General features: G+C 46.1%; 1 protein-coding gene across 1 annotated transcript in view; it reads right to left on the bottom strand.

Annotated features, from left to right (window-relative positions):
- Positions 1–1,177: 1,177 nt before the first annotated feature.
- LMO1 (LIM domain only 1 (rhombotin 1)) overlaps positions 1,178–20,942 on the bottom strand; it is a 57,040-nt gene continuing 37,275 nt past the window's right edge. Inside the window, exons 2-4 of the mRNA XM_009890956.1 lie at positions 17,792–18,005; positions 6,345–6,470; positions 1,178–1,624 (exon numbers count right to left, since the gene is read on the bottom strand). Coding sequence (XP_009889258.1) covers positions 1,519–1,624; positions 6,345–6,470; positions 17,792–18,005 — 446 coding nt within the window. The 3' untranslated portion in view covers positions 1,178–1,518. The remainder of the gene's footprint in view (positions 1,625–6,344; positions 6,471–17,791; positions 18,006–20,942) is intronic.

Here is a 20,942-nt window from a genome sequence, read left to right as displayed (position 1 = left end):
CAACCCAACACATCGGTTTATAAAGAAAAAATCACTCAATCAGTCCACACTTTTGAGGTGGCTTCAGATGACAGGTAATATTTTGAAGTATACTAAGTGTCTGATGGCGTTTTGCTTCTGTTTAGCCATTATTCAACCTGGATGTACATAAAAGCATTTCATGCAACAGGCAGGGCAGCACCAAGCTGCGCTGCACGTGGCATTTGCAATTCAGAGAACACACACGTGACCCAGGACCAGTAACTGATGAAGTCACCTGAGAAAAAAGTATTTGGTGTCTATTTATTAGAGGAAAGCAGGGTAAATCTAAGAAAAAGCAAGAAGACAAAATAAATAGAATTGCAGCCATCCTTTACAGCTACTGGTGCGCTGTATTAAAGTGACACTCACAGTACAAAGAAATGTGTTTGGTACAGTCCAGTGGGTTGCACATGAATTGCATAACCTTGAAAATCATTGCACAAAGCATCGCAGCAGGAACGCAGTTCAGAGCTTTTCCACGGGAGATGCTTCAAATCCGATCGCTTTCCTTATGTGGGAGGTCAAAGCACCTGGCACAGAGTAAGCAAAAAGGGCTGGAGAAAGGGATGCTGCGTCAGCGCCTGGTTGCCTTCAAACCCTGACATCAGCTCTCGCAGCAGCTCTGACCTGGACAAGCGATGCCCTGCAGGAAAACCCCACTGCCTATGAAAGCATTGAAATGAATATTGTGATCAATGCCTGGGCACCTCTCGGCAGGGCTGGAGGGAGCCCGTTCCTCGCAGCCCAGACTGGAGACACCGTATCAGCCGGCCAACCGGCGCTTCTGGCCATGGAAGTGCTCTGTCTGAATTCATAGAGGTGAAAAACGAGGTGACTCTCAGCCACCAGCTCAGCCCTGCGCAGCAGCCTTGGTGGGACCCAGCTGGTGACAGCAATGGTTCCCGGCCATCACCCACCCGCAGCTCGTTCACTCCCGCGCAGCAGGTTTTGGGCGACAAGTCTCCGCATAGACCAAACAGAGAGGTCTAACTCTGCAGCAGCATTTCTTCCCCGTTTGTGTGTGTGAGCTCCTGCCTCTGTTTTTCTTCATGCAGCTTCCAGAGATCCTTGTCTATATTTCTAACGTTCTGCTCAAACACCAAGCACGGGAAACACAGGCTTTCACCGCGTGGGGAACAAACCACAGCTAAGATGACCAGGAAACATTCATAATTTTTAATTCACACCAGTAATAAAATTGCATTACATTTTTCATAAAATAAATGTTCCAGTTTATATACAGAAAACAGACTGTACAGAGCCCTCCCCCAGACCCCAAAAACTCACAAACATACAGGCAATGCAGTGCTCAGCTAAGCAGGCACAACTGTACATCTAAAATTGTAACTGCTTTGTGTTGGGGGGGAAAAGTACTACAATGTATATAGTCCTCTCTGGACCAAGAATTAAAAAAATATTGCAGGCAAGCTGACAGGCGCCCTCGCTGCTCGCGCGGCCGAGCGCCCATCCCACAGTGCTTCAGCGAAGCAGGGTTTGCTATTGAACCTGGGACTCGAAGCTCCCGTTCAGCTGCCCTTCCTCATAGTCCATCTGACACAAGATCATGTTGTTCTTCAGGAAGAATTTGTCTCCCACACAGAACCTGGAAGAGAAAAAGAATGAATGGGCGTTAAGTATGAACAGAGGTTACAAGGGGGAATTTGAGGTAGATGGGGTTTGAAGGCAACTCTGGGGACCGGAGTTTGGTATCCAGCTCCGCTGATGGTGTGGGACCCCAGGAAAGCCTGCATGCTTCTCCTCCCGCTCCCCTTCCCCACACACGCCCTGGGGTTTCGCCGTCCCTTTTCCCGGGGCGGCGGTGCTCAGCTCCCAGGCCACGGTTGTATGAAGCAGCTCGGGAGAAGCAGATGCCGGTCTCTGCCGGGTCCCGATGCGGCGGCAGGAGGAGGCTGGGGAGCAGTAAAGGGGTTTGTCCCTGAAGACGAGAGGTGTCAGATCTACAGCCAGGAAATCAAACGGGCGATATTACACGGAGACTATTTGAAGTTTTTGCTGGTATCCACATTTCCACGGTTCCCGCGGGTGAGGCGGTATTTGCACTAATTTCCAGGCAAGGACTGGCTATTAAGTCCTTCCTCACCCCCTTGTGTACAGTGTGGAACAATAAACAGAAATTTCCTGGTGGCTGGACTCCTAACCTTTATCTTCATTGAGCGAAGGGCACCGCTCTCTATATACCATGTAAATTGTTCTGTTTGTCTTGAAGTTGACAGAGAGGCTTGTGATATTTAACAATTTTATTTGACCATTAAGGTCAAAAAAGTCCCACATATAAGATCTGAGAGGTGTGAATTGACAGCCAATAGCTTTTTCCGCCCTGCCTGCTTGCTCAAGAATCAGAACCTAATCTTGACTTCTTAAGATAACAAATAATGCTCTTCACACCCAATTCAGGGGCTGTTTTTTGTCCATCACAGGACCAGAGCATAGGGCTGCAGCTTCCTGCCCCAAGCGCTGAGTCTTAAATCAGCCCTAGGTCCCTAAAGCAGAGAGGCATCTTGGTCCTGCGCCAAAAGGCAGCTCTGAACCAAGAGGAACGGGTAGGTACCAGCCTCTGGCAAGGCTGAATATTTCCTGGGCTTTGAAGGAAGATCAATGGAGATGACCTCCACCCTCAGGAGACTTTGCAGACCTCAAATGCCCATTTCCTCTGCTCCCAGGCAAAGCTTTGGCAGGGACATCGCCTACTCCTTGTCAAAAATGCTTTCTAGATTTGTAACTCAGGCAGCTTCGGGCAGAGCATCTCCATAAACTGGAGTACTTTCTGCTACAAGAACAGCACTGATCATTTCAGAGCTCCTTTATAGGTCTGACATGGGTACAGGTTTTCTCCAACTGGACGCCTGCAAATAAGCTGATTAATTTGCCAAGTCAGTCCAGAGAGAACTGGGCATTGGTTCTCACTTTATATGATTTCACTGGAGACCTCCCATCTTCTTCTCCCTTTGGTACATGCTTTAGTAGTTCTGAAATTCAACACTTTTTGTATATTAAAAAGCTAAAAATTAATATAAATTTAAATTAACAACTTGTATGCTAAAACCTGTACTACACACATACTCCTTAACACCACCTTCCCCACCAGTAGGTTTACTCACTATAAATAACAGCCACAACTGCTTGCTTTTTGCTTCTTATCCCTACCTTAAGTACAATATAAACCTCCAGGAAGAGAAACGCAACAATTACCTTTGCCACCAGCGTCACCAACAGCTGCCTCTTGCCAAACCTGGTTTGGGTCTAGAGGAGCCAAAAAAGGAGATGGAGAACTAGGGAGTTGGGTGGGTGGGTGTGTTTGAGCATATGACAACTAAAATGTGCAGGAGGGGCACCCCGAGACCCTGTGAAGTTTGGGGAGAAGGGCTTGATTCACTGGAAAAGTGACTATTTCTTTCTACCTGCCAGTTCTGCAAACCCAGCAGTAAACTGGGATCTCTTCAGCTGATGCATCGCAACTTCAGATGCAGTCTCACATGTCGCAGCCCACGGCTTTCCTCAGAGCGAGACGTGGGACCGCACCGCCAGCCCGCGTGCTCGGAGCAGGTCTGTCGCAGAGCCCGTTTGGCTTGTCAAGTTCCAGCCGGCAGCAGCGAGAAACAGGCGCCGAACATACCCTGCCATTTCTACAGTGATTTTCTTCAGAGCAAACCCACATTTTAGATAATGGCAACACGGGCAGCTGGATTTCCTGCAACCCTTGTAATGCTGACCTATTAGCCAGTTACAGCGCTGACCAACTTTTCTTCAGTATTGTGATAAGCAATGTTGACCTTAGAACAGCTTAAAGCACAGTAGGCTGAGCAGCGTTGGAGGACTCGCTGCAAAGCTGATGTTTTGGAGCTAATGAAAACATTGCACACAGTCAAAATATTAGAGATTTTGCTCTGATGGATTTAACACTTTACACAGACAGTCTAGCTACAGAAGGGCAAGAAAGCTGGAAGAGAACTAGAGAAAGGTCTTCATAATCAAATCTTTTCACAGCTGAAGAATGAGGTGGGGTTTCAGATGGGGCTTCCGATTCAGAACCAGTTCTGGCATCCACCTCTGCAATTTTGACTTTAGGGTTACTTAAATTCATTGTTCTCAGTTCAGCTTCCAACGTCGTCTGTTATAGGAGCGCTGCCGTTCTGCCCTTCCAGGCCAAAATCTCTAGAGGATAAGTCATAAAAGTTTGTAGCCTTCTGATCTCAGCCAAAATAATAATCTACACATAGCTCTACGCTGTCCGCTCAGCCCATCTCTTAGAAAAACTCAGCTTCTCCCAAACTGGGCAAATCCCTTGTGCATCAAAGCGTGACTCTGCCAGAATGGGGGGATTACCTGCGCTTTCCTGCCAGGCAGTGACAGCGCGTGGAGGTTATTTTAAGGGCAAAGTAGGACCACACTTTGCACTGAGTGCAGTAACAGTGTTAGCAAGGGCAGAGGGAAGAGAGGGAGTGAGGTGCTTTGAAACCTTTGTGATAAAGGTTGAAATTTAAAAGAAATTCCTGAAGATGAAAACTAGGCAGCGTGAGGCTTTTCCATGAGAGAAGCTAGCGTGAAGGAGGGGTTTGATGACAAATACTCATCCTACAGAGTCCAAGGCCAACCCAGCACTCCTGCCTGTGCAGCCCGGCACCGGACTTGCCTCTGCCAGAAGGGACATTTGAGATGCTCTAACCCTAGTATCTGCGTGGCATTTGGGAGCATCCCTCTCCTGCCCAGCCTTCATCGGCAGGCTGAAGAAATCTGAGCCTGGCAGCACCCTGCAACACTGCCGAGTCTGGAGACAAACCCCACAACCACCCAGCAATTTCAGCAGTGTGAAGACGGACCATCTCCCATTAGCTCTGCAAGGAGTCAAACGCTGCTGATGGGGAGTCACAGCTGTTGCAGGAGCACGTTCAAGAGTGGCAAAACAAGGCCGGGCAACTGAAAGATTTAGCACAGCTTCCAGAAAGGAGCCCAAGGCTGGGAGCCACTAGATGTCACTGCCGCCTTGGCGCTGCCACTGTGCCTGCAGACGCCGCCAATAGTAATAGGAGAGTTTTCTACCTTGAACAAACACCGCCTCCGCCTTCAATAACGTGATTGAGTAACGCCACCTGAGCTAACAGCAGCTCGCCTGATACTCCTCTTCTGTGTTGTGGCACCAACCACCCGTGACCCCATTCATCCCCATGATCCCCACTGCCAGAGGGCACGGAAGGAGAATCAGACCCCAGTTTGCACGGTCTCCTAAGTTTAGTGGGAAAGGTGGCAGGGGTTTGCATCCGCACGTGCACTGTGTATGACTGCTTCGTTAGAGATCCCACCGTGACTTTTGTTCTAGGGCAAGTGATGAATTTTTAAGTCAGGCTTTTAGCTTGACTTTTACAGCATTAGGTTCTCCATCTTCCCATGAGTTTTGTCACATAGGATGAAGCACTGCCTCCTCGTTTCATCTTTGGAAAACACAACCACAAGCCCGGAACAGAAACCCCAGCACAGCCCTTGGGCCCTGGGCAGTCACTACAGCCCGACTAAACACCTTCCAGGCCTGTCTTGGACAAGGATGGATGGATGCATCAGAAGGCGACGCTGTATCACGTCTGGCTCTGTGGGCTTCCATTCTGCCTACAATGACCAACAAAGAAGTGTCGGGTGTCGGGAAGATTTTTCACAGCCCTCCCAAATTCAGCTGGCTACAGGTAGCCCAAGTGAAAACTTTGTGCATGACCCTTTATTATACTCCCTCATGTGCATTTTGCACTGGGTAAAACCCAGCAGAAATACACAAGCCCACTCAAAATTACACCACCAAGGTCCCCTATTAATTACACAACAAAGGGATTTGTTCCTAGTGTTGGAAAGGGCTTATCTAGACTATTTTCCTCCTTCCCATCCTTTCTCCTTTTCCTTTGTTGTTCCCAGTTTTGAGCCTCTCAGAAACCTGATTTAAGCAAAATAGCATCAGTTTGCCAAAGAAGGTCCAGTCTCCATCGTCTGTGTTCTATAAAGAGGGTAGATCCTGAAAGGATGCTGAAGCAGTTTGTTTTATTCAGCAGCAGCTGTGCCGTGTACAACCATGGCCAGATCTGCGGTCTGTGTGCCCCCCACCCCTGCCTCTCCCCCCAACTCCCCCCAACTCCAAGGGGATTCGCAGTACAGGGGCTACAGGTACTTACACGCATCACCCAAGATCAGCCTCATAAACCAGCCCAAGCCACGCCAGCAGGCTGTGAGCCCCAGACAGGTAGCGGGGATCAAACATTTCCCCTGATTTGCAGGCAAAGGTATAAACTAGTTTGTGTTTGTGTGTATAATAAGCGTGTCCTCACCGCTGGTTGCAGAGCTGACAGGCAAAGCAGTCCAAATGGTAAACATTATCTCTGGCCCTCATCACCATCTCAAAGGCAGGGATCAGTTTACTGCAGGCAGCACAATTCCCGGTGGTACCAAAGAGCCTGCCAAAGAAGCACAATCATTAGAAGCCATTTTAATTAAATGGAGGAAGGACTAATTAAGTGTAATTAGCAGTATCAAATACTGTATTGCACCAATAAATAGAAGTTGCAGTCTCCATTTCGCTGACCAACCAGTGTGCGGGAACTTGGGATAAAACTGCCTGGTGAGCAGGCTCCAGTTGTCGAGATGAAACTTCATTTGGTTTGCGAGCCTAGGGCTAATTTGCTGTCTAATGGAGAAAAGCATTAAACACTTAGAGCGCTATTTTGGGGCTCACAAAATTTCAGTCAAAAACCATCCGCCTCTCCGCAGCGGTGGGGTAGCTGCGGTAGCTGCGACCTAAGGGAGGGAGGCAGCCTGGCCGCCTCTCACAGCGAGATGCAGAAGACCTGCAAACTTTGCCAACCTTGGCCGGCAGCGCCGTGGTATAGCTCAGGAAGAACCTCACTTACCTGCTGCTTAAAACTAAAAAGGACAATTTCTCTCGCGATGAGCACAACAGCATTTTGCAAGGCGTCTCAGAGAGCAAGCCCTCCTCCCTGGTGCTGCCCCCCTCCTCCCGCCTCCCCATCCCTCCCGGGAGCCAGCTAAGCCCTTCCACCGAGGCCCGAACAGCGTGCTCAGCCGTTCCACTTCAGCTCCCCTCTCCTCGAGGACAGCCCTTCAGCACTGGAAGCTTTGCCATTTTCATCTTGGCTTTCGCTATCTGTCTCCCCAGATGTCTGCTGCTGTTACAGCTCCCGCCGGGGGACTCAACCAAGACTCCAGCATCCTTTCCCCGGCCCCCTTCTCCAAGACGTCCCCGCAGACCCCTGCATGCGCCAGGGGCAGCACGCCACTGCGACGTTAAGGCCACATGAAGCAGCTGGGGCACAAATCAACAGGCCGACAAAACCAAGTTTCACCTGACACTGCGGTCAATACACATGTGGTTAGTTACTTTGCTTAGGAGACGATGAAAATCGTATTCTTGGGGCGATGAGCCTCAAGACGTACGGTTCCTGCCGACCATTAGCTCTGCGCATGCAACGCGTCGCTGCCCGCGGACAGATCTGGGCTCGCGGTTTGTTTCGAGCCATTGGTTCTGGCTGATTCCACAACAGGCAGATGAGAAGCATCAGGAAAATCTATAACCAATTTCTAAACCTGCAATTTGCCAAGCTAATCAATACTAATTATTACCGGCCAGTAATTGTGAATTAAAACACCCAGCAATGTTATAGAAACCTCCACGCAACTCTCCCACCAGCCCGCAGCGCTGCGCTACCACAGTCAGCTTGCTCTTCAGCTATAAAAAAAGGCCACCCTCATTTTGCATTAGAAGCGGTATCAGCGCTCTTTCATTACACCTCGCTGGAAAACCCCAAGACTTCCTATGAAGAAACAGCACTACATTTCCCCTGAAAGTTGAACAACGCAAACCAAATGCAAACACTTGCGTTATAACGGGGCAGGACAGAAAAAATCGCAATGGCAGTACCAAAATTTCTTCCCCTAAGATCCATCATATGAGGGCTGAAAGGCAGAGTAAAATCCCAGCTACATTGTTTGCACTGGCAAACTCGGACCATGTAAGCAGTAACAGGGCAGACCCTTTCTCCCCGTAAGCGGACTCCGGCTGGGTCCCGCTCCTGCAGGCAGGCAGGCAGGCAGGCAGGCAGGGCAGGCAGCTGAGTGTGGTGCTCGGCTGCCTAATGCCAGCAGACAGGACTGAAATAACGTGGCACTGAAAAGCATACAGGTCTCCACCCTGAAGCGCCCTGGCTCTCATTCAGCACCCGCTCACAAATCAAGCCATTAATGCAGACATCCCTCCCTCCCTCTCTCCCCCCATGTAGCTGCCCCCTTCTATGGTACTGCACTTGGGCACGGCAAAACCTGACAGCTTTTGGCGGGGGTTTGCCATTTTCCATAAAACCAGGCATCCGTTTTTAGAGTACCCGAGTCACAGCAAGCTCAAAAAACGAGTCCAATACGTGTTAGGCAGGGAAAGTGGGAGGTTAATCCTAGATTTGCTCTGTGCCCAGCACTGCTACATGCACAAGTATAAAATATCCATTATTCATTAGCATCACAGTTGTGTGGAGCTCAATCTAGATTAAACAAAATAAAGGGGCCCCAGACAGCACCATTTGCATTGTTAAGCAGGCGCTTTTCTTCAGCCTTCAAATGGGAGACTTTTCTAAATGGAAATGATGGGGAAATTTGGACAGATGTTCACTTAACTATTTAAACAGTTAGCTTAAGAAACATGAAAAATGTATTTGGCATCGTATTCACCTGTCTCCTTTCAGGGGTTTTGGGGGTAAACCAATTGTTAAACAGCTTTGACTGTTTGCATAAGATCTGAAGCTTATGTTCTGTCCAGCTGAAATCGTGTTGCCTTCTAATGTCTACATAAACGTAGCTTCCAGCTAGTCAGTGTGCTAATCTTTTTCTCTTCTATCAAGTTTCACAGTCTTCCATACCATCCCCTTCCCAACAGATGAACATTTCACACTTATTCTAGCACTTCCTAATTTTAATCTGCTTTTCAGGGAGTGATTTAGAGCCCTGTATATTCACCATGCTTCTAAAAATAACGCTGTAACTTGTAGCTCAGTGAACATGATTATTATTTTTTTTTTAATCTGCTGGAAGAAAAAGCAAAATGAACACAGATTTTTTGCCTTTTGTGTTTGCTTGCAAAAAACCTGCCACCTCTGATACCTACTTACCCAGAAGCTACTTGAGCTGAAACTTTCTGAGGTGGGGAGCTTAACATTATTGGAAGAGGGAGAGAAGACAAGGAGCAGGAGGAAAATCTTCCACCCCAAGCCCCATCTGTGGTTAAATTTAAAATAACCCCACTATTCTGTGCCCCAGACACCTTTATAACAGATGCAATACTCTCTCACACATTCACGCACACAAAGTTGAAGCGCATTAGAAAAATCTATCAGAAGATGCTCAGCATCTACTTAACAGCTTAGAGCCATTGGCATAAAAGAAGCTGGAAATACAGAAAGGTTTCAGTTTGGAGCTGTTTTGCTTCTTCTGAAAAACCCATTTTTTTTCATCTCCCTTTGAAGTTAAAAGGCAACAATTTTTAAGTACAGATTTATTTCCCCTTATGTAACAGGAAGACCTAGCCAGCTTGTAAATAAGCATAGACTATGCAGATTTAAAATTTAGCACAATTAAACTTCTACCCTGTGGTAGTAATTATGTTTAATGGCTCTTAGCCTGAACTTAACCACGTCTATTGTTGTCAGCCAGTCTAAAAGCAGGAGTTTGTCCAAGGACAATTTTCTGTAGTTTATAGGCACACTAAAAACCCCACTACGCGCTGTTCTCATTGGCCATTGATGTCAGTGTGTATAGTAGAAATTAAAGCTAATTGGCATACAGGAGCAGCAGTGAATGCAAATGAATTAATGGGAAAAGAAGGGAGCGCTCCTGGAAGCGGGAGGCAACAGTCGAAGGATGCTTTTTATGTAGTCTTGTCAGGGCTAAAGAGTAGTCTTCTGCACGATGATCCAGACCTCACGAGCTCTGCGAATACACCTGAAGTTAATTCAAACTATAGTAAAATCAACGGCACCGTGCAGGTTTTGGGGAAAAAAAGAATCGTAAAGGGTCCTCACTGCAGGGAAAACAGGAAGAAACTCCTCATATGAACATATTACGTTTAGCACCCTTTTAACAGATTTTTCCTTCTCTGACCAAAATGTGCAGAGCGGCTAAACAGAGAACCTGATTGCCTATTTCTGTCACCACTAGAAACAACAATCTGTTTTCCTCATTGCCTACAAGGAGAGAGTCCCCGTTTCTTCTCCTCTCTCTAGTCTGGTGTCTGACTAGCTAGCTGTTTGCCATCAAGAAAAAGGGAGAAAATCTTCCCTCTGCAGAAAGAGTGAAAATTTTGGAGCTGTTTGCTTCACAGGAGACAAAAAAAGAGGAACCAGGACAGGCACGTATAAATAATGAGTGGTACAGAAAGGATGGGTTGGGAGTGTCAATCAGATTTTTTTTTAAACAACATAAGAACAAGACAAATTCAAAAGTAAACAGCTGAATTGAGACTGATAATTCCCCAAAGCAAGAGGCTTTGTCAACACTGAAAGGTAAGAATTATGAGTTGGAAGAGGACTAAACACTTACGTACAGATAAGTATCTACATTTGTGTACAGCTACATATTTCTCTATATATTTGTATATCCAGATTATCTGGATATAAAAGTTTTTGAAGAGCTACTGAACCCCATGCTCACATCCTCACCTTTCACCAAGTAGGTGAAATAGGTTTTCCCATACACGTTCCCTATATGTCTGCTGCCATTTATTTCCTAGCTCCATCAGGACCTGCTGTAAAAGACAACTTGCTTTACGTACCTGAAACTCATCATCCTGAAAAGAAAAGGTTTTGCCCCTACCATCTGAAACAAACCAACAACTAGTCTTGCAGTAAGGATGGCTCTTAACAGCTTACAATCCATTTTTTTTCCCATCTGTGGGTATTAGAAATATGCTGAGCTACAAGTCTGATTGACCAAATTTGACTGAATAAGCCAATAATTGCAAGGAAAGCTTGGACATCACTTCAAAAGATGAAAAGAATAAGCTTAAAAGCAACTTCAGACTCAAGGTGTCTAACTTCCCTGTAATCGGCGTTTGCGTAATATTCAGAGAGAGCCGCAGAGATAAGCGTTTCAGCATGGTAAATACATATTAGCTGGTGCGCCCTCCTATCCAGGATGCCGTTGTCAGTGCTGCAGTGGGAAGTCATGTCAGCTGAAGGAAAAGAAATGCCTTTTGATACTAATGAAGCTGGTCAAGCTGTCCTCTCATGAAGCCTTCAAGTTCAATCCCAAAGAATTGACATCTTGCATGCCAAAAAGGTTTGGCATTCGTGGATAGCATAGCGGGAGGAGTTGAACCAGCGTGGGACAAAAAAGCCCTCTGGTCGAGTGACCGCACTAGTTCAGAGATTACTGGGCATAAACTTCAAGGTTGCTCAAGGGCATCTGTTTTCAGTTGAAGAATGAAGCTGAATGTTCACTTAGTTTTACTCCTTTGGGCTCTCCCCTCCATGTTTTCAGTAGATACTTATAGTGGGGCTGGGACTCTTAGCAGGTAGAAGTCCATGCTGTCCTGCCCTCGCCAGCCTTCCTTATGGTGTAACTGAAGCCACCGACCTTAAAACCCACCTTGGCTGTCTCTGGCATTGTTGCACACACATGCAACAACATCCTCTTAAGGGAGTTTGAAAACAGCAGTCAGAAAACTGCAAGGTTGAAAGTGCTAGAGGCATGCTAGTATGCCACAGCCAGGACGAATTCCTCCCCATAAGCTGCCCTCCTCAACTGGGAGGCTGTGGAGAAGGAAAAAAAAGGGGGGGGGCGGAAGCAAGTGAACAAACCAAGCATTGCCTCTTTATCCTGAAAGGCATGGGCTGCGAGAAACTCCTGGACCAGCTACTACGCAGAAAAAAAAGTCTGTGCTTTAACATTACAAAGCACAGCAATGTTGCCAAGACACTTTGTATTTTGAGCCTAATTAATCCTCCTTAATCTGTAGAGATACCAAGTGTAGAAGTGAGGGTATCCGATATAGCAAGCAAGTTGCTCCCTGTTGCGATGCAAGAACAGCACTTCAATTTAGCAACATTTTTAGGCTCTGAGCAGATACCATTTGTTCAGCCACGCTGCATTCATACCTCTGCTCCCCACGCCGAACGTGTCACTTGAAAAGCAGGCAGGGCACACTCTCGGTGCCTGCGTGCACACTACGCTTCTCTGGTGGAAAAAAAGTCCCAATGACTCTCCTTGCTGCTTCAAAGGTGTTGCAGCTTCTGCAGGCAGAAGCTACATTCAGAGTATTACTGGTGTCTCTGGTAGATTAACTTAAATTCTGCTAGTTTCAGCATGCGCTTTTCAGTTCCCGAAGACTTGTGCTTACACGTCCAACCGTGGTTTAAATGTTTGGCTTCGGGCCTTCGTTACCGACATGGGGAAGCCCACCAAAAGTAGGGTATTTGCCTGCATCCTCCTGTGCCACAGAGCGGGGTGCCAGAGTTTGCCCAAGATCACTTTTCATATCCTACAACCAAATTAAACCCTGCACATTTCCCACATACAGAACGCTTCATCTAAAGGGCTCCCAAAGCGAGTCACTAACGGAATGAACCCGCTGGGGCATTTGGAGCAGAGCAAAACCCAGTATCCAACAACTGGGCTGACTCGTGTGGATGAGGAGCTGCCCAGGGTGGAGTTCCAGTCTCCACGGTACCAACAGTGCTGAGGGGTGCCCGTGCCGGGGGATGGCAGTCCTGTGCCGGGACACCTCCATCCCTGAGACGGGGTGTACGGGGCTGCTCCACCTGCCAGGGGCACCAATGCCACACTCAGGTTGCGGCCCCGATGCTGTGCTGGGTTTGCGGCACCGATCGAAACACATGGGAAGCCGGATGAAAAGAATTTCCATGAAATCCACTGAGAACAGTATCAGAGCTTCCTGGAAAGCTGATTCTCTTACTGATTCTACATCATTTTTTAATGCAGGTTTTGAGTTTTCTTTGGAGTCTAATTAATTCCTAATCAGTTTAAACGATGAAAAACTTTCCCGACACCAGCATATCAAACATGCAGAAGCGACTGTTCTGCTCCTGTCAAAGCGAGCCTGACTCGCCTTTGCTTGTGTGAGGGCACCATGCCGAGTAAAAAAGAAAAATCACGTTCTTCATCAGCACTTCACACTGAAATTTAAGTTGTCAGTTCCTCCCGGGAAATCCTGATGCAACACCCAAACCGTCCCTGTGAACCGGAGCTTGGTGAATGTTTAATTACGCCGAGGAACAAACACACATTGCTGTGTGGGAGCTGCGAGGAGCCATCCGAGCTGCACACTAAGCTTCTCTGTCCCAGAAGCAGTTTCTTCAATAGCGTTTGCTTATCAAAAGTAATTAGAGGTAGGAATGCTGGAACTGTGATTATGAAACAAATGGTAAATCTATTTGCTCAGATGAAATGTATCGAAAGATACATCTAGACACAGCTGGAGACTGAGGTGATACCGCAAGGATAACAACTCGAGATCCAATTTCATCTTTCATGATTAAAAAATGAGCAAGAAAGTGTTTTATGAAATGTGAAGGTTAACAAATGTTCCTTCACAAGCAATGACGACAGTTTATCTTTTGAAACAAATGATCAGGCTATGGTCTGCTAGCGGCTCCTGAAATCCATTTGAACGATTTCTTCTAAAAACCCACAGAGGACCAGCGTACGTGGCCAGCAGCCCACACCTCGGACAAAGGTGGCTCCAAAGGAACGCTGGCGCCATGGGGTGGGAGCCAGGCACGCTCTTGTCCCAGAGCTCTGCCCCACAACGATTACAGAAGTCCAGAAGTTCATCCTTGTCCCCGACACCTGCCTGCAGGAGGGGTGGCACAAACATGGTCCCAGACCTGCAAATTAACCATCACTTCAGCTGAATTTCTAAGCAGCCCAAAATACTCCAGGAGCCCTTTGTGTCTATAGGCAAGCACCTATAGACTGCTGCCTCCGCAGCAACGAGGCAAGCAGGAGCCCAGTGCGGGGTGGGAAAGCATGTCGCACCAGGTCATGAAGCACATATTCCTAAAGGAGACAATCAGCTCTCGGGCAAATTCAAAGAAACACTGGTCTATAAAGAGATTATGAAACACCAATTTTTTTTCTCCTGGTCATTACACAGCAATATTCCTTGTGAACTTCAGATAGAAAAGATGCATATATTTATATTTATGGGTGCAGAATCAGTCTAGCTTTTAATTTTTCATGATGGATGACCTACTAAATATCAGTGCAATATTCACCCTGTTCTTATTCAAAGGCATATAGAGGAAGTGGCGAACAATAAATTCCTCTGGTTGTCCTCCAGATAAAATACTCCCTTTATGGTGCAACTACAGTATGAAGTATGAAAACTTCTTTTTAGGAATGAATTCTGCTAAAATTTGACTAGTAGAACAAATACCGTGAGTTGTTTAATGAGGAAAAAAAAAAAAAGAAAGATGTGGATAGAGGCTCTAAAACTATTGGAGTGAAGGAATTATATAATGATGGGAATGGGTAATTCTCCAAGAAGAAAAATTCAAATTACCAGGAGGGAACAGACAGTAGAGAAGATGGTGATGGCAACTTTAGTTCCTTCTATTAATAGAACTAATAGCTAAAATTGAGAGAGAAAGAAATATTATGTGTAGAAGGTAACAGAAGATGTTTTAAAGTAAAAATAATAGCTTTATACTTCCATAAAATACGGGGCTCCATAGCAATGCCCTTATTCCTATACTAGGACCCTGAAAGGGTTTCTTAGCATCAGGAGAACAGAACCCAGGAGTTCGGCAGTACCCCCAAATAATAGTATAAATCTAAATTTACTTACCAGCGAGAACACAAAACATCATAGCTGTAAAGCTGGCTAAACAGCTGAACACAGATTAACAGCTGTGTTACAGAATTAATGTTATTCCTCCCTACCCGAGCCTTGGTCAAATTTCCTGGGATACGACAAATATATTGCTCTTGCCAACAAAAAACAAGTAAGAAATATTTCTAGTAGTCAAAGTTGCTGTAACAGAGTAAATTCAGATAGGGGAAAAATGTTTAAAGTTAAGGGCACATAAGCCCTCCTTTCACAATTTAACCACGCTGCACAAAGAGCAACAGACTCCCCCCTTGGTGGGCCGGGGATTATTCTAACCCAACAAATCGAGGCAGAGGGGCTACAAGACCCCTTTCAGGCACAGAACAAGTTTGGTTCAGAGACCATGCTTAACTGCTGCTGTGCCAGAAGCTGCAGGGACATGGTCAAACACTAGCCCCAACTATTGCCTTCCATGTTTCAAGTCACGAATTGCCCCGTCGTCTCAAAGATGGGACGTGGACTCTTTGCCGGGGTCTGCAACTCCTGGCTTCTTTCCCATCTCTCACACAGGCTTGTGGCATGTCCCAGAAAGTTGTGCCATCTGGGGGCCAGTGAGAAGATCACGGATTAAGCTTTTCCACCTCAAAGCAGCTTTCTCAGGGTAAACCAAGAAAAGAAAGAAATGCTCTACAACTGCAGTGATAAAAAGGTTCTTCTAAGTTTAACAGCGTCAATACTGCTCTCCTTCAGCACTTTAACATGTCTGATTTGATGCTGCGCATTATTTTTGTTATGAAACTAGAACAAACCAAAATCAATACGGTGCTCATTAAATGGACAAAACATGAGGTAGCTCATAGGTCTCAAAAAGCAAATGTAAATGGGAATCACCACCCAGCTGCCTATTTCGAGTAGGGTTCTGTAACACGTAGAAGAACATTGAATATCTATCTTTCGGGTCAGATTAATAAAAAACAGCGAACCAAACACAACACTGTTTATCAAGTGCACAAATGACAAAGTCTAGAGAAGTGATAAATAATGAAGAGGAGGATGACTGATGGAGAAACCCGGATGACTTGGCAAGATGGGTGCAAACAAGATAAAGATGAAGTATAAACAAAGTAAAGTATAAAGAAACACTCCAGAAACGAATGCAGCCTTTGTTTTCTGGAAGAAAGATTACTCCGGGAAGAAGCTCTCCCAAGAGGTTTTGGGGGTCCTTGTGATTAGTACCTAGCATGACCCATTTGTGATACTCTGATGAAAAGCAATTATGCAATCCTCAACAAGGGAAGATCAAGAGCCGTTATATTCTTCATTGACACATCACAATTATGTCCACAACACAGAAAGAGTATAACTGAACTGAAGGAGGGTCAGTGAAGAACCAAAATGCTAATTTGGGGTTAGAAAACTGTGTGTTAAAGAACCGTCTGGAGCTCATTTTTTTCAGCTTAGCACAGACAGGGTTAAGGATACTTCCCAAGCAAGTGTGGCATTAGTAAATACTCCAACTTAAGCAAGGTACAAAAATTATTTCATGATAGTGAAGATAGTTAGCTCTTTCCACCTTTCCAAAGGCTGCTTATCCTGTCTTTTCGCCTTCAGATGTGTTCTACCCTTACTCAAGCTCCTTCTCACTTACGTTTTGGGGACGCATCCCGATTAACCTGGTGTGGACCTGTGACTGCTGCCTGCATGGCGTAATTTCAGCTGAGACACTTCATGTGTGCCCTGGAGAGTTTCAGCTCAAACAGGAGCAAAACCCCTCATATGGGCAGGATGCTCTTGTACGCTGCCTGGCTGAAAGGCAAGGTGGCAGCTCCATGTGGTAGCTCCTAGACTTATTTCTTCTATTTGGCTCAGTGCTCAATCTCTCATCTTTAGAAGGAGACACTTGTTTTTTCAAGTTTACTAAGAAAATATTTACTAAAGATTTTCAGAAATGTGTTTTACATTGAAACACACGAAGCATCGGATCATTGAGACTAATCTAGGCAGTCTGTGGACACCACAAGGTTAGATGGCATTTTACCTCCCTATCTTAAAACAGCGTGTTGCTTCTGTTTTGCTTCGGATGTGTTTGCTGGTTGAGATTGCATAGGAACTGCTATCAGTGCTTTAGGAAAAATAAAAAAGAAAACACACACATTAGCTGGAGATCAAGTGCATTCTTCCAAAGGAAAAACAATGCAAAACTCAGAGTGTTTTGCGTGTGACCCTAATAAGAATGTTTGCATTAGGCCTGCTGTCTTATTAAAATTAATTTCTTTTTATATAAAGTATTCTGTACAAAACCCCCATACACACCGGGCAAAAAATCCCATGTGTTGTTATATATTGCAGACACACACTGACAGGGTAGTTCTAACTCAGAACTCAGTGATGGTCTCTGCAGACTTCCTCATGAAGAAAAATTTTTTTGAAGTTGATCTGTAATTTTGGAGTGTTTTGCTCTGTTTACTTAGGGAAGAGACAAGAGCCCCTTGGGAGGAACCCTACTCGATATAAACACTAGAAAATGTCTAAAAGCTATCACTGAAAAAAAGAAAAGGTAAAGGTTTGGTCAGGTCTGAGTCAATATGCAGGAGTATAACACCAAAGATAAGCAAGAAAAATTAACAATCTTTTCCTAATTTTCTCAGCAAGTACTATTTGTTCTCATTGGTTCCTAATAATAAATGGTTAAATCATGCCCTCCTCCTTCTACCTTCACCAAAAAATAGGATTCCACCTCCCTTACTACAAAATATGTTAAGGGCAAATAAAAAGCCGTGCTTAGACAGACGAAGAAACTCCACCCTCTTCTGGGCAGGGCTGACCATGCACAAGTGCGCGTTTTCATAGGAGAGGTTCAGAAAAAGAAACAGCTGGCAGCACGCTGAGAGGCTTTGGGAAGAGCCCACAATACGTTCCTCTATTTACCTCAGGTAATCTCTGCGGCAAAGAATGAGATTTGCTTTTGTGTAAAGAGTTGATCCAACCTCTCCAAGACGACAGTCGCAGCAGGCACACTTTAGACAGTCTTCATGCCAATACTTATCCAGAGCCTTCAGCAGGTACCGGTCCTTGATCTTGCGGTTGCAGCCGGCACAGCCCTTCTGCTTCCCTTTGGGTTGTACGGATAACATCGGCACACCTGCAATGCAAACAAAGCGTTTCGCTTAGAAGATATCCAAACAGCTTGAACAGGTTGCCTGCGTTTGGGGTAGCGCTGTGAGCTACAGGTAGATCTGTGAGCAAATAGTGCTGGTGGTTTCATTACAAGGAGTTCACATTGCAAGAAGCTGATAGCCAAAGCAATTCAAACTTCATCTGCTGTCGCGGGGTAAGTGGGAGTGTGACACTTGTAGGAACACAGCGCTTTTTTCCTAAGGGTAGGGCCGACGCAAAGCACCAGACTTTTTTTTTTAATTAACATCTTGCAGCAGAATAAACCGGCTGCAATTTCAACATTTGCTTGTTCCTCTCATTACCAGTGCCCTTGTGTTGTTAATTACCTGCCACGGGCAATTATAAAGATCAGAAGGGCCACCACGGTATGTACCCCCAGTCCAACATCTTGGCTGGATCGAGCTTGATGGGGAAAGGAGAGGAGTGGGTATAAAAAGATGTGGTATGCCACTGTTTTTCCTCTCTTGTGAACCCCGCTAGTCACGGAGGCCTCAGTGAAAGCTAGAGCAGTCCAGGGGCTGCTCTAAAATCAATGTTATTCAAAAGCCCTTGAGGACTGCTGAGAATACCCCACCCAGTGGCCTTCTACCACTAGTGAGGCCGTGCTCCTTAACAAAGCAGAGCTTTCCTTCTCCTCTTGTATCGCTGGAGAAGGTAGTAAAAAGCCATTTTTTTTCTTCCCTAGAAACCCCTGGTGGGGCTGCAAAGCAAGCATGAGCCAGCTGGGTACGAGGTGGTGACGGGACACTCAGGTCATTAGGCTGGCAGGGACTTGCTGTGGCCACCTTCCTCACACTGCTGTCTCCAGCCTTGTGCTGCCCCCCGAGCAGCTAGTGCCTCCCTCAGCGAGCACTGACACGGCTGTGAGACCCGTTGCCCTTCTCAGTTTAAGAGGGAGGCAGGGGAAGATTTTACGGAATCAACAGGCAAGGTGGAAACATAAACAAGGATTGTACTGTGGGGGAGGAAGGGGACAGGAGGCGATGAAAGAAGAGATGAACTCACTGAGATGCTAGAATCCCATTTTCTCTACAGCCTTGATTTTACTTTGTTACCGATTCTCATTTTTACTAGTGTCAATCACTAAAAATGACAATGCTGGGCCTGTAACGGGCATGCCGTGGGCTTAACCAATGCAGAGAAGATAAGAGGGAACACTGGCTATGGTAGCAGGTGTCACTGGTTATATACTCTTACACAAAGTTAAGCCACCATTTGTGTAGGAAGCGCCGGATGTCCCAGAAAGTAGCAGCTTGATAATGGAATTATTAACAGTCCCTTAACTGGAGAGGACCGAGTCAGTGCCACTGTATTAAGTGACATTTGCTGCTTTCCTTAAAAGCCAGGGTGACCTGACAGCGGCTAATGCTCAGCACATGTAAAACCCACCACTCCTACAGTAATAATTGCTTTGTCAGAGCTGCAAGCAGACGACAATGGCACTTAAGACACCTCTACACAAACAGCAAGGTATTGATCCATTTATTATCAAAGTGGTCTCAGCAGCACAGAGACAGGTCAAGTAACATTCAAAAACTCTTAAGGCTTAAAGAGCCCTCCTGCTCTTTGCTGAGGCACACTCAAAACCCGCAAGCAAACTTTTGACGCCAGTGACAAACATGCAATAATTAAGGGAAAACTTAAATCTGTGTTTGACTGCCACATATGCAACCCATAACGCCCCTAAGAGAAATCCTACGTAACACAGCCACAGAGAAACACCCGCACATTTGGAAAGAGGGAAAAGACAGAGTTGTGCCAGAAGTGTCATATAGTGGGGGTGCTGGAGGTCAGGCTGCAGGAGTCCTCTGCTCCTGGTGAGAGCTCCTTACGAGAACGAGGGAAGTGGCCCTCTGCTTCAGGACACAGCGCTGGGTTTTGTTTTGGTTTTGTTTTTTGTTTTTTTTTTTTTTTTCCCCCAGAATACATTTCAAGAGCAAAGAGAAGATTCTCTTTTTGAGTAATTTCTTTTTCAAAAACCGTAAAGCCTTCATCCTATGCTCTCTCCAACTCCACGCCAGGAAAACAGCACACCCTGAGAAGAGGATGCCTTATTCTGAGGCAGAGAAGGGCACATACATGAATTTGCGTTTGCAAACTGTTTAAGATCAGTACCAGTGATGAAATAAAATAGTTTGCGCCTATGAAAACTAAGACCTAGATGTGTGAATTATATTTTAAGATAGGAGCCATAGACACCAGCGAGTCATTACCCACCCTCCAAACAGGCTCTCTAAATGTGAGCTGCATACCCTTAGAGGCAGAAGAGGATTTCTTACGGGGGGGGTGGTGTCATCATACAATTCTTTTGCAATGTTCATCTAGGATCCTGCATCTGGAGGCGCTGCAGATTTCAAAATGCAGATTCCAGATAACCAGAGCCCCTTAAACCCCATCGCAAGAGAACTGCTGCATGGCTGGGGTTTGAGATCATCTCTGCGATTCAGAAATACAAGATCTTCAACCAGACGGGGCCTCCCAATACCCTGGAGCACTTTTGAAACCAGTGCTCTTTCAGAGCTACAGCTGCCCTCACCCAGAGCGAGGGGTCCACTGTAAGAGCGGCACAGTCAAGCCCAATGGCAGTTGTGTAGGGTTGAAACCCTGGCTGGACCATTAGGAGAGGTTGGTTTGATTAGTAAGGGCAGGTTGGCAGGTTAGGAGGGTCTCCTGAGGTGGCAATCAGGCCTGGACAGCTGTGGGCTGGCTGTAGTGGCAGTTCTTGTTCTATCTGTGGCCTTAGCAGCCCTCACTCACTGCGGCCATCTCAGTTCCCCGCTATTGCAAGCACACCATTGTCTTACGAGAGGCTTCCGCGAATAAGGGGAATGTAACACTTTGATTTTCTTCTAGTAACTAGCAAAGGCACAGATATATATATTTTTAAACAGTACCTTAAGCA

The sequence above is a fragment of the Charadrius vociferus genome, unplaced genomic scaffold (assembly GCF_000708025.1).
Source record: "Charadrius vociferus isolate BGI_N301 unplaced genomic scaffold, ASM70802v2 scaffold248, whole genome shotgun sequence".
Lineage (NCBI taxonomy): Eukaryota > Metazoa > Chordata > Aves > Charadriiformes > Charadriidae > Charadrius > Charadrius vociferus.
The sequence above is the reverse complement of the archived record's forward strand: the minus strand, read 5'-3'. Positions and strand labels throughout refer to the sequence as shown.